Source organism: Exophiala bonariae, assembly GCF_035927105.1.
Source record: "Exophiala bonariae strain CCFEE 5792 chromosome Unknown scaffold_15, whole genome shotgun sequence".
NCBI classification, from domain to species: Eukaryota; Fungi; Ascomycota; class Eurotiomycetes; order Chaetothyriales; family Herpotrichiellaceae; genus Exophiala; species Exophiala bonariae.
The window spans coordinates 66,391-79,298 of record NW_027042490.1 but is presented as its reverse complement, the minus strand read 5'-3'; the positions used below and the strand labels follow the sequence as shown (position 1 = coordinate 79,298).

Sequence of the window (12,908 nt, the reverse complement as noted above, 5' to 3'; positions counted from 1 at the left end):
TCTGAGTGCCTTTCGATACTGCCTCGACAAAGAGAACGATCTGGCGGTTTTGAGCGCTGCTGGACTCTACAAAGGCAATTCTCGAACTGAAGGATGGCCATCCTGGCTACCGGATTGGCGGCAACAGTTACCTCTACGCCCCTTGATTCTCACCGAACCAACAATTCTTGGTCCAGAAGCTGCTTTCGACGACGAAACGTTTGGCTGTTCACCATCCTCACCTGTGGACGAGATACCGGATGCTCCAGTCTACAGAATGGGCCTTATTCCATATCCTGATCTCCCGACTCCAGCTCCATTACTGATAGTGCAAGGCGTCCGTCTTGGATGCATCGCAACTCGACCGGGTTCTTGGCCGAGTACACACCTCATTGCAGACACGATTGCACGCAAGCAACTCGAGTCTAGGAAGTTGAGCTTCGGAAAGCAGTTCTCACAATCTGTGTCTTCCTTGACTACGAGCAGTCCACAACTGGTCAAGATGCTCCATCGATCGAAGAGCCAAGGATACTCGAATGATCTTGGACAAACCTATCTAGACTCAGAAGAACAGTGCGAATCAATACGGACATCTGCCTCCGTGGAAGCTGGAGACTGGCTGTGTGCCTTCCGAGGGGGAAGAGTTTTGTATGCTCTGCGACCCCTTCATGATGACAGCCTTGAGGGCGATGGGAGGCAGATGGTCGATGGTCCCGAACACGCAAACGGAAGCGAAGCGACTGATCCTAACCTGATGAACCCGATACGATCCTTGCCACAAGCACCACTCAGAAGCCACTTTATTGGTGAGTGTGCTGTTCACGGGTTATATCCAAGTGATCTATTTGATGCATTCAGTGCGACAGGACGCGCGCTTCAGGAGTTTGAGTTGGTATGAAGGGTGAGAGCATTGCCTTGGGTCTCTCATGACCCAGATGTCTGGCATACAACCCTCGGGACGATGACCTTTCCCGATGTTGAAATACAGTTCCGAGTATATTTTTGGGACATATTTCCCTCCAATCACAGGAACTTCAATAATCTTACCCAGCAGTTCAGCCTCGTTCCGCAGCCTCGTTGGGTAAAGTCACGTGCGAGGCCGTATCAATTCCGGCCAGACCAATTACAATCGACCTCAACATTTAACCTCCTCGCATTCTCAGCAGACAATGCGTATCAAATTCCGGCCTCGATGCAATCAATTACTTAAAAACAAGATCGTGAAAGAGGGGCCATGGTGGGCTTCTCCTACACTTTTACATCAGCTCCCAGAATTTTCCTGCATGATTGCGCCCTTCACTCCATGGCTGGCTTGTCATGTTGTGCTTGCGTCTCTGCCATTGTCCTCGACCATGGCACTAGATTAGTACCAACTTCATGATATCCCATGATGAAAAGCCCACATCTTCAAGACGTTCAATTAGAAGGGAAAATTGTCTCTTTTACTATTCTGAAGTCGAATTCCAAATATTATGTATGCTCCTCGACGTTGAAAACAATGCCAAGACAAGGCTGGCACCCCCGGTGCAGTGTGACACCAAATTGATTTCGAGTTGAAATGATACGGGAGATATTCTCCTTTCGCGGTTAGTTTATTTGGCAGGGGTTGTATTAGGTTCACAATGATTGGAATGTGCGAAAATTATGATCGCTCTTCTCCTATCAATCGCTCAGAGTTTTGGTGGTCATTGGCCGGTTTTAATTCCGGCCAACGATGATATATACGGCTGCCCCCCCTTCAGCTCAAGGTGGGCTTGATACGCTCCAAATCAGGTCAAAGACCACAGGCCTATCCAATTTGATACTTTTCGGGCTTAAAGCGGTCTCTGGTGGAGAACTTTTTACGTTCTTTGTTCGGTCAAGCCTTTGTGCTCAGAGCTCCAGCATAGTTGACATTGATATAACCTGTTCCCTCTTCGACTACCAAACACCTTCCATCATGACATACCTCGAGGACTCCCCACCGCTACCACCTCTCTCAACGCTATTCCCACATCTGCACTCCGATGCCACCACACTACCAGCCTCAACGGATCCCTTCACCATCACGACCAAGACCGGCTTCCTACCATGTCGGCCACCGCTCATCCGCCTACCAGAGGCATTCGACAAGATGACAGCCATTGTCGAGGACATGCCAATTGTCAAGCTTGATGGATCTTCCGGTCTACTTGCAACCTTTAAGCTCGGTCCACTGATCGACTCTGGGAAGCTGCCCGACCTGACTTCTGAAATGGACAAGCTACGGGTCACACCAGGTGGTGACTACGATCTGGAGGCGATCACTGCATTGTTCCGTGATTACAGTTTCCTGGCCAGTGCCTACTTGCTGGAGCCTTGTTGGGAGAAATGGTCTAAGGACAATAGTGCTGGGCTCGGACTGGGAAGATCGACCCTACCTCAATGCATCGCGTCTCCTCTGGTCAAGGCTGCAGATATGTAAGTTCTTGTTTACCTAGATCATGGTGCTACAGCTCACTGTTGACTAGACTTGACATCCCTCCTTTCATGTCATACGCAGCTTCCTATGCGCTGTACAATTACAGCATGGTATCACCAGAAGTCGGACCCAGCGTCTACGACAATATCCGACTTGTCCGAGCATTCGAACTTGGTCTTGACCCCAAGAGCTCCGAAGCAGGTTTCATTCTGACTCATGTCCACATGGTACAAGCCACTGGCCCGCTAATTGACGGTGCAACATCTCTTCTCGCAACCATTGAAAACAAACCCGAAGATACCGCCGCCGCAGCTTCGGCATTCCAGACGATGCTCGACGCCATGACAACGATCGAAGCGCACATGGAACAGATGTGGACCAACTCACTCCCCAAAGATTACATTTCCTACCGCACCTTCATCTTCGGCATCACCAATCAATCCATGTTCCCCAATGGGGTCATCTACGAAGGCACACGGTACGGCAACTCTAAGCCACTGTACTTCCGCGGCGAATCTGGCGCCAACGACAGCATCATCCCAATGCTCGACCACATTTTGGAAATCCCCATGCCCAACAATCCTCTGACCGAGATCTTGCGAGACTTCCGCTCCTATCGCCCGAAGCCACACAGAGACTTCCTCGCCTGGGTTATGAGCAAGTCTGCCGAGCTTGGTGTCAGGAAATACTGCTCTGGAGGTTCGTCATCAGATGCAGACAAATTCATCCTCCCCACGCTCTACCTCAAGCTACTGAACCACGTCCGAAGCTTCCGATGGCGCCATTGGCTCTTCGCGAGAGAGTACATCATTAAGCGTTCAGCTCATCCTACTGCTACGGGCGGTAGCCCAATCATCACATGGTTGCCCAATCAGCTGTTTGCCGTCATGGACCTCATGCAGTCGGTTTATGCTGATAGTGGATTAAAGCAGGCTGTGGAGTCCAATGTTGAGAATCAAGGCGAGGTCAAGGTTGTCAAGGAGATTATGGAAAATGCTACCATACAATACGAGAAGTTAGATAAGGAGGTCCGGAAGTACTGTGCTGAGCGTGGTGCTTGAAGCCTGCTTTGTGACTTTCTTGCTCGAGTACACTTTGCTTAACGGGCTTCTGCAGGCCTTTCTTTCTGTTCGACTGGTGTTGGCGATGGTGTTGATGATTATTCGAGTCCTCAGATAGATAGTCCATCCCGATAATGAGACAAATGAAGCATATACTCGTTCTTATCCCTGATTTCTCTATTTTTCTTCATCACCGATCTTCCCCAATCCTTCCAGATTGACGATGCCCCATCACAGCCAGCCTCGCCGGAGACAAGTTCTCCCTCTTCCGGCCATTCTTCCATGACAATCCATAGCTTCAGCAATTCCCATTCCTTCACGTCCTCCGTCGAGTTCAATTGCCGAAGGGACAAATACCGGTCACGTTTTCGTAACTGCCTCGCTCGGGAATCCTTCCATAGCCGTCGATAAGAATCCCGCTCCAACCCCCTTCACGGTCTCCTCCAATAGCCGCTGCTGTCATCGTGAATTGATGTGAACTCTCACATTGGCAATAGCCGAAGAATCTGTCTATAAATATCACCGTCTGATTCCTGAGAATTGATCTCTTCCTTTCTTTTTCTCTTTGTGTCATCATCTTCCCATCTCACAAATCGAGACAACACTATTCCTCCTCTTGTATGTCTGCTTAACGGCGAGGATTTCAGTCCCATTGAACATCTTCTTCCTCTCTCTTACAGATCAAAGCACTTCCCTTTCTTGTATGGCCATTCAATGCTGCCGATCTCTGCTCCATAGGTGTCTCCTCCTCCAATCATCTTGTGTCTTCCTTGGGACGATCCCTTTTTGTTTTTCATGTCGCGAGACTTTATCACAAACCTGAATTTTCCACTCAAGACTCACACCACAAGACACCAAATGCGACACAAGTTTCCAACAACCCCAGCTCCCTCCATCAAGCTATGTCATACAAGACACAGTCTTTGTGCTTGAATCACAGGTATGAGCACTCTTTCCCACTGAAATTGTTGCCTTGAGTGGTGTTGTGCACACTGCGCACTGCTGAATAACTGACATAAAGTTTCCAGATCGGCATGGCAAAGATATTGCATCTTTCATCACGTCATCTTCTCGATCCCTCAGCCTTGGTAAGATCCCTCTCCCACCCTCACACTGTCGCGTTTTGTGGTGATAACTGACCTGGAAATATTAGATCGGCATGACACAATGACACTTTTCATTTCCTCATATCTCCTCCTCTTCTCTCCCAACAAAAACAGTCTCGTCGACAAGCGTAGGGTTCTCAAACATTAGAGATTCTGCAGCCGATCTGCCTGCTGTATGTATATAAAAATGTGAGTTCCCCTTTCCCTTTCCCATCCATTCCCCAGCTTCGAGTCTCGTTTCTTCCCGCTCAAGTCCTCCACCTCACGCGATATCCACTTTTGCTGACCACCATTCAACAGAAATCTGGGGCATCGCCTGCAATGTTACAAAGCGCTCTGTTGTTCATTGCGAACTAACGTGTGGTCTTCTGTTGCTGGCAACAGGAGCCCCCTCTGATTCCCCTGTGGGAGAGGAGGGAGCGCAGTATTGTTCATTGCGAACTTAGTGTGCGCCTTACTGTTCATTGCGAACAGGAAGGAGCGCACTATTGTTCATTGCGAATCCGGAGCCCCCAGCGCATTATTGTTCATTGCGAAGTAAGTTCCTTCCACTGTAGCACATCCTCTCAAAGTTCCCTGCAGCTGCTGACCCATCACCACCAGCGTGCCGGGTCGGGGTTGCTGGCAATCCTGGCATTGAAGTCTGCCACTGATCCAGCCCTATTCAACTCGGGGCTTCTCAAAATCAGCTCAACTCTCAATCAATCTCCAGCATGCAGACAGATCAATTTGTAGGCGGTTTAGTCAACACACACAGTAGCTCTCTCGGCAAATGGACTCCAAACAAATCATGCTCCGTCACCTGCAACTGCTGACAGCCACAACTGAAATACACCTTCTGACTCCACTGAGCAATTCTCCTCAACAGCCATCACAGCATGGCTTGAGCTTCCAGCTCAAAAGGCCATTACAAGGCCAAGCAAGCTATCAAATCACTTTTGGTAAGTGGGCTTCAACTCTTTCCTGCGAGACCATCAATTAACATCATCAGGTATATATAGAAATAGTCAAGTGACTATGTTTCTTGTCTGTAGCCGAGCGATCGCGGTATTTACCGCGGATGCTGATCTTGAGGCCGTTCCCGCCCAAGATCATTGGTTTCATCAGAACAGACTTCCATAGCACTTCCTACTTTGTTGTTCAGATGCTCGAGACAGATGCTGTGGCTTTAGGACCACAACTCTGGGAGGAAGTCATCAAGAGCACATTGTGGATGACATGACCAGCACGTGACCAAGCAGCTCAACCTGTGACAAGCAATCATCCACTTTGGAAGGAGTTTTCAGCTGAATGATGGGTCGTACCTCCATATCAGATTGTGGGCAAAGGACTGCCTCAATCGAACCATCTTCAAAAGCTACAAACTTGTGTATCCAAACACTGATGATCATGGTCTGGAACTTGAGGATAAGACATTCGTGCGAGTTATGACAAGTGTCAGAGGACTCCCTATCAATGGCCTTGGATGGGTCTGCACACTCCTCAAATCATCAATGCCTCTGGACTCATTCTGCATCGAGATAAGGATTTCTGAACAGTGAAAAGAGCTCCTCGACTGCATTCTACCATGAATCAGAGAGCGCGTGGACTGCATTTCACCATGAATCAGAGAGAAGTTTTTCATCACAGATCAACAAGACAGATCAACAGCAAAGATCGAGAACACAGATCAACAATAATGCCTCAAGATCTTCTGAGCACAACTTCCTCTATTCCATTCAACCATAATTCAACAAGGCAACATTCCACCGAGCAGCTCGAGCGCCGGGAAACGCCAGACTAAACAATCTGTCTTATCATACTCTCCACGAGTATTTCTCCATCTATATATATAAAGATAGTCTTCTGGCTTATCTTTGGTGGCCCTCTGCGAGAAGGCTAGAAGCCTCTGGCTCGCTTTCTCCGCAAAGTCGTCGGTGACGATGGAGTGAACAACTTTGGATCTGTGGACTTCAGCACCACTATATTTTCGGCTTCTGTTCTGGAAGTGGAATGCTGCTGGAAGAACTGTCCGACGGAAGGAAAGACAAGCGACAGGGAACTGCGAGTTCTGAAGGAAGATCTGGAAGCGCTTGAAACAAAAGCAACTTGGGCAAGAGTAAGCAATTGAGAGCTCAGTTTTGAATGGTCTCATGGCCCTGGGGCGAACATCATGTCATGGACATCGCGGTCAGAAAAAATGAGGAAGATTCGATAGCCAAAACTTGAACAAAATTCAAAATGAAGAAAAACTCACAAACAAACAAACAAAATTTCTCACTTTTCATGGTCTGCATTGCGATTTTTCGACCCTGCGTGAGATCCCGCGCGATTCTTTACCTTGTGACTCACGAAGACCCTGCGCGAGCAGAGAAGGCTTTTTATTGGTGTCATTGCTGCTAGTGTTTCTTCACATCATCATGATCCGTAGTTCCGTGCAGTTGTTTTTCCACTTAGCGTCTCATAGACTCAAAGACCTGGGGTATTCCTCACAAGTCGAGTAACAATCTGTTGCCTTTGTTTGTGTTCTCTGCTTGGAAACCTAGCACTGATGTAGTGCTGAGATGCGCTGTTTGATCTTCCAGAATTTACAAAGTCGAAGCGGCCTATTACTTTTCCTCTTGCTCATCTGGACTCATGACCAACACGCATGCCTGAGAATCACTAGCTTTGGACATGGCCAAGGTTTGTTGGCCCTGGTTATCAAAAGACTCGTATGAATATAAGTCCTTGGTGTGCAGGTACATAGATTGACAAGCCTTCGGCAGTCAGGCTTCTTCGGCCGTCATCAATTCCCATATCAAAGATGCCTTAGAGTTTCAAATGCCGACTAAAGCTCCTCTCGTCGATTTGACTTTGAGCCCTGTTTGACGGAGTTCTCCCCTGCTCCCCCACGGTTTTCATCTCTCTCACCATCTTCAAAGCCGCGCATGCATACGGAATTCTCTCCCGACCCAACATCAGAGACTCCTCGCTTCTGGCCTGCCTTATGGCATACCTAGCGGCGATTCCTTGGAGCATGACACTTGTGCGGAAGATCGCAAACGCATCAGACCAGCCAACCTCACTCTCGGGGTTCCAGCCTGCGACTTCGTGATACCATGCAAGGCATTGGTCTTTGCTGGGCATCCCGGGCGTGTCGCTGACCAGGTCGAATGCTGGATGCGAATACTGTTTTATCTTTTTCGACTTCTGTGTCACTGTCCATGGAAGAATGAGGTTACTCAGGTCTGACAAAGGGTGACCTATCGTTGATATCTCCCAGCTATTGTCACATTCACATTGGTTAGTTCATGTTATTGAGGGTTCGTTGGTTCATGTGGTATAGGAAGCTTACTCCAATATCCCAATTACTTCTGGCTTCGTCTTGTGAAACACGAGATTATCGATCTTATAGTCTCCGTGTATGATGGAGGCACAGTCTTGTGGCTGGTGTTGGTCATCCCCGAAGTATGCTAGCATTTCATCCATGCCAGGTGTCCTGCCAACCGGTTCCTTCGACTCAATGTCGACTACTTTTGAATATGAATTATCGAGACTTTCCAGCGTCCTTCTCTGCCGTGTATAGAAGCCATGTGATTTACCAAAACTACTGAGCCCGACCGCCATGGGATCTACCCAATGAAGTCTTGCGAGTGTTTGAACTGCCTCCTTCCACCTGTTCGAAGTTAGTCCGCAGTACTCGTTCCGACCTCCGGACGATGATTGCAAGAACACAGTCATAACTGGCATACATACATTGCATTTCGCTCCCAAGATAACACTCCAGGGATATGTGCGTCCTGGAAAATACGACCGTCAAGGAACTCCATGATGTAGAACGGTGTACCGATGACATTTTCGTCTTCACAGAGACAATAAACCCTTGGAACTGGAATATCTGTTCCGTTCAAGGCACGAATGACTCGATATTCGCGATCTATCCGATGTGCCGCCGTAGTCAGCAGCTTTCCCGGAGGTTTCTTGCGAAGCACAAAATGGTGCCTTCGGCGGTCCGTGAGTTTGTATGTAGGATTGGAGTTTCCGAAGCCGAACTGCACATGATGGAAGAGGATTCAACGTGTCAGTTTCTTCATTTCTTTTCTGTTGGAGGTTCGGGTTCGTCTGAAACTTACCTGCTGGACCTCTACTGGAACCTGAACATCCGGGACATGTTGTTCGAGATATAGGTGTAGGGATTCCTCATCAATTGGCTGTTTCATTGTGTCGATGATGGACGGGTTTCTGCTCTTTACGGGGAGTTTAGATTTGGGTTGGAGAATACAATAAGAGAGACTTCAGATGGAATGGAATTGTGTGGAATATATATATGCTCATGCCGAGAGAACAAGGTTCTATAAATAATAGTGTCACTCCGATGTGCCTCGGATGTGGTCAGGTTGACAGCTCATGAATGGCATTTTGGAGCGATGTGAACCATAGCTAAAAAGCCGCGGAATACTTCTGGGCGCGATTATATTATTGTCACGAGTACTAAAAATCTGAAGTTCTGGGCCTACTTATTATGGTCATGGATTTGCACTTTCCATATTCGAGTCCATGAGATATGACTTGATGCGTTGCCAATTGCGTGTTGATTTCATCTCTGTCTCCATGACAAAGAGTGATTGTGCTATGCTTGCTGTGAATTACTGATAGGTGCTTTATGACCTTCCATATTCTCAGTCATAATAGGTTGGTCAGTCTTCTCCTCATCAGGACCACGAATCACGACAGTATGGGTGGTGTGGTCAATTTCGATCTCGCGCTGATAGATAGCAACCTCATCCGCATCGCCGAAAATAGCTGCAATTTCTTCAAGGGGCACGCCTTTGGTATCAGGAAAGAAGAATAGCATGATGACACCGCCAATCGTTCCAGGAATGATGAAAGCGAGGTAGAACTTCCACCCAACATTGCTGTTCCCTTGTAAGCTTACAGTATTGCCAGTATTTCAACCGCACTCACTTGAAAGCAGTTGGTGCTGCCTGAAGCCAGATGATGTTCATCAGAGAAATCATAGACACTCCTAAGCAGACGCCTTTTGCTCTGATATGTGTAGGGAACAGCTCGTTGAGATAGCTGAATTGGGTACCTGCTCATGAATATAGCTTAGTCAAATGATTGCTCTCTGTGAAGTTCAGACTCGTTGAATCTTACCGTCAAGACAGAACCCGTAGAAAATCTGGAAGATGAATAGCATCGCCACAGCTGCTTGTAGTGCTGATTGATTGGTAGAGGGCACAAACTCGGCAACTAGCGCAGCCTCGATGATGAGGGTGGCCATGCAGCCCAGAACGCCAAATCCCATGTATATATTTCGAGGGAACAAGTCCACTGTTGCCATCGCCATAATGTTGATACCAAGAGTGAGGGTAAGCCATGCAGCAGGATACAGAAGCTGCTTGACTGGACTGAAACCCAAATTTGCATATAGAGTTGGGCCATAATCTTAGAGCAAGTCAACCAATGTTACCAAACCAAGTGCGCATCATAACTTACTGTTGATAACTAGCACCCCAGAACATTGAATAATTCCTGTTGTTCCAATTGCGAGTAAACATCGTTTTCGGTAAGATGGCTTTTTGATCATGTACATCCACGTGTTGCCTAGCGTTTTGTCGATTGCGATTTGCTTCTGAATCTGGTACACTTCTGCGCTGGCGAACTCGTTTTCAGGATCATCAGGATTGGAGTGTAGGCGGAAGAGAATCTCCCTAGCTTCATCCACACGGTCTTTCATGACCAACCAGCGCGGCTACATCACATATCATTAGCTTCGCCCATTATAACTTAGGTGGTAGCGTACCGATTCTGGAACCCAATAGATCCCACAAAGAAGAACCAAAGGCCAAACGCATTGCAAGGCTAGAGGAGGTCTCCAGGTCGCTGAGCCTCCATCCCAGAAGTAGAATCCGAACCCGATCCACCCTTGAATAGTGTAACCGAGAATGAGGAATACAGCGTGTACATCAACCAATGCTCCTCTCAATTGGACAGGAACCACTTCAGACATCCATATCTGTGAAGTGTAAGACAGTGATATCTTGCAGGAAGCCAGAAGTTTACTTACCGGAACTGCAGCAAGAATCATGAAGGCTGCGGCACCCGCGAAGAATCGAAAGAGCAAAAATTGGCCGATGTTCGTGCTGCCAGCCAAGAAGGCTCCTGAAACAACTGCTATGATTGCCGGCTGCACCAGGATCTTAGCTTCCACGAAGAACAACACTCTCCAGCTTTATGTCCACCTACCACTGCGATTGCCCATTTGCGACCCCATCGATCGGCCACATATGGGAGTATCAAAGTACCAATGGTACCGCCAGTCTGAAAAAGACCATTCATAGTACTTATGAGGTCGGTTCCATCGCTTCTCGTGGCAAGATCGAAATAAGCAATGAAGGACGGTTGACCTACAGAGCAAAGTCAGCGAAGGAAAATGGCGAGTTGACGAGAGAACATACCAAGAGTTGTTCCTATAATCGAGGCTGTGTAACCATAGGTCATTGACCCGAGGCCAATGAAACAGAGTAAGAAAACATTGTATGCGTTGATCTTTTGGGCTTTGTTACCCTCTGAACGAACCATACTGCTAGTACGAGGTTCTCTAGAAGTGCTTTTGCATGTAGATAAAGTTCGAAGATGGGCCTTCCAGCTGGTCTCAGAGCTGCAAAACTAATGCGCAATACTCGTCACCCGAAGTTTCTTGATGTGAAATGGTGGAGATATTAATGCCCCGGTCTATGATCTGGCGGAGCATCCAGCTCTGCGGGGATATGTGGGGAAATTGTGTCTGACTCGCCCCCATCTGAATCGATCCCACTCACCACACCTGGATTCAACTGTGGTCAGGGGGCTCCTGACATTCAGGAACGACTTAATTTTCAACACAGCGCAGAGCTGCTTGGCGCTCTAGATTTATTTTCGGAAACACCCTCATTCCAGTTTGCGAGACCTGCAAAGCCGTTGACTTCGCTTTCCGTGATATCACATACACAGCATGTCTGACCTCCAGCTGCCGTCATGGAAGAATCTACCGCCCGTGAAGGGCATGCCTCACGGTTGCGCCTGGGGCTTGTTCGATAAGGAGGGAATTCGAGATGAGGTTGGAACTCTGAATCTCCTAAGCCCGGAAACAGTATTGAAGGCTCGAGAAGAGATACGGGCAGGTACCAGTGTTGTTTTGAAGTATGTGGAATAGCGATCGTTGTGTGCGAACCCGATCACGACCTTCTAACCCGTCTAACAGTTGGCCTATTGACCATGTCCACGAGCCAGGCTTTGGTCGCATCAAACCAGTGATAAATATAACTGACTGGCGAGCGAAAGGCTCTTCTTGGTATTCATACGATGATGAGATTAGCATCAACACGCAATCTGGAAGTCAATGGGACGGTCTAAGTAGGCACCCGAGCAAATTAAATCTGGGCGATTATGCTCATATATCTCAGGGCATTGGGGCCATAGCGGCACAGGACTGTACTATAACGGCATCCACCACGATGAGCTCTTGCAGACTGACCGCATAGGGACTGACCGTAAGTGAAGACAGAGATGTACTTTGCTCTTTCGGATGCGTACTAAAGTGCATCTAAGATTGGAGCAAACGCGGAGGTATAGTTGGCAGAGGCGTTCTCCTCGACTATGTCGCCTATGCAGCACGGCACAATATCGCGTATGACCCCATGTCGAGGCACCGTATCACCCTTGACGTCCTAAAAGCCATTGCTGTGGAACAGGGTGTGACATTTCGCCAAGGAGATATTCTACTGGTTAGGTCTGGCTGGATACGATGGTACAATGAGCATAGCCCTGAAGAGCGAATTGCCCGGGTCAAGAATGGATCGGAATATGTTGGAGTGGATGGCTCAGAAGAAGTAGTCGAATGGCTATGGGATTCCCATTTTGCTGCCGTCGGTGGTGATGCCATTGGGTGGGAGGCGTGGCCACCTCAGCTACCTTGGTGTAAGTCATCCTCATAGGATGTTTTTCCGGACCCAGGCTGACCTTTTCTTCGATCTAGGTATGCATGACTTTATTCTTGCACTCTGGGGAATGCCGCTGGGTGAATTATGGGACTTGGAAGCGCTGGCTGCGGAATGTGAACGCCAGCAAAGGTGGAGCTTCTTCTTAACTAGTGCTCCATTGAATACTCCTGGAGGTATTGCGAGCCCCCCAAATGCTATAGCTGTATTCTAGAAATGCACGCGCACGTTGGACTTGACATTGAGCAAGCTTCATTCAAACACCATTAAGTTTTTGTTTTCCTCTTTCGACCTAGCGGCTTTTTCCAAACCCTCGGTTAACTGACTCGGGCCCTTGGAGGCTAGTTAAGTCAATCTCCTCGTTACTCCTTTACTCTGA

The 12,908-nt window shown here is 48.1% G+C and overlaps 4 protein-coding genes across 4 annotated transcripts; 2 read left to right on the top strand and 2 right to left on the bottom strand.

Moving 5' to 3' along the window:
* Nucleotides 1-1,918: 1,918 nt before the first annotated feature.
* LTR84_003002 (uncharacterized protein) lies at nt 1,919-3,480 on the top strand (the record flags this gene model as incomplete). Its single annotated transcript, XM_064846597.1, has 2 exons — nt 1,919-2,418; nt 2,469-3,480. 2 exons carry the CDS (start codon nt 1,919-1,921, stop codon nt 3,478-3,480), a joined length of 1,512 nt encoding a protein of 503 aa, XP_064705577.1.
* Nucleotides 3,481-7,898: 4,418 nt separating this feature from the next.
* LTR84_003001 (uncharacterized protein) lies at nt 7,899-8,767 on the bottom strand (the record flags this gene model as incomplete). Its single annotated transcript, XM_064846596.1, has 3 exons — nt 7,899-8,223; nt 8,304-8,599; nt 8,681-8,767. 3 exons carry the CDS (start codon nt 8,765-8,767, stop codon nt 7,899-7,901), a joined length of 708 nt encoding a protein of 235 aa, XP_064705576.1.
* A 410-nt stretch (nt 8,768-9,177) lies between these two features.
* LTR84_003000 (uncharacterized protein) lies at nt 9,178-11,132 on the bottom strand (the record flags this gene model as incomplete). Its single annotated transcript, XM_064846595.1, has 8 exons — nt 9,178-9,463; nt 9,513-9,639; nt 9,705-9,995; nt 10,047-10,302; nt 10,402-10,566; nt 10,618-10,737; nt 10,797-10,957; nt 11,009-11,132. The coding sequence occupies 8 exons, from the start codon at nt 11,130-11,132 to the stop codon at nt 9,178-9,180; spliced, it is 1,530 nt and encodes a 509-aa protein (XP_064705575.1).
* Nucleotides 11,133-11,544: 412 nt separating this feature from the next.
* Nucleotides 11,545-12,743, top strand: LTR84_002999 (uncharacterized protein; the record flags this gene model as incomplete). Its single annotated transcript, XM_064846594.1, has 5 exons — nt 11,545-11,732; nt 11,794-11,945; nt 11,996-12,082; nt 12,141-12,509; nt 12,568-12,743. The coding sequence occupies 5 exons, from the start codon at nt 11,545-11,547 to the stop codon at nt 12,741-12,743; spliced, it is 972 nt and encodes a 323-aa protein (XP_064705574.1).
* Between the last annotated feature and the right edge of the window lie 165 nt (nt 12,744-12,908).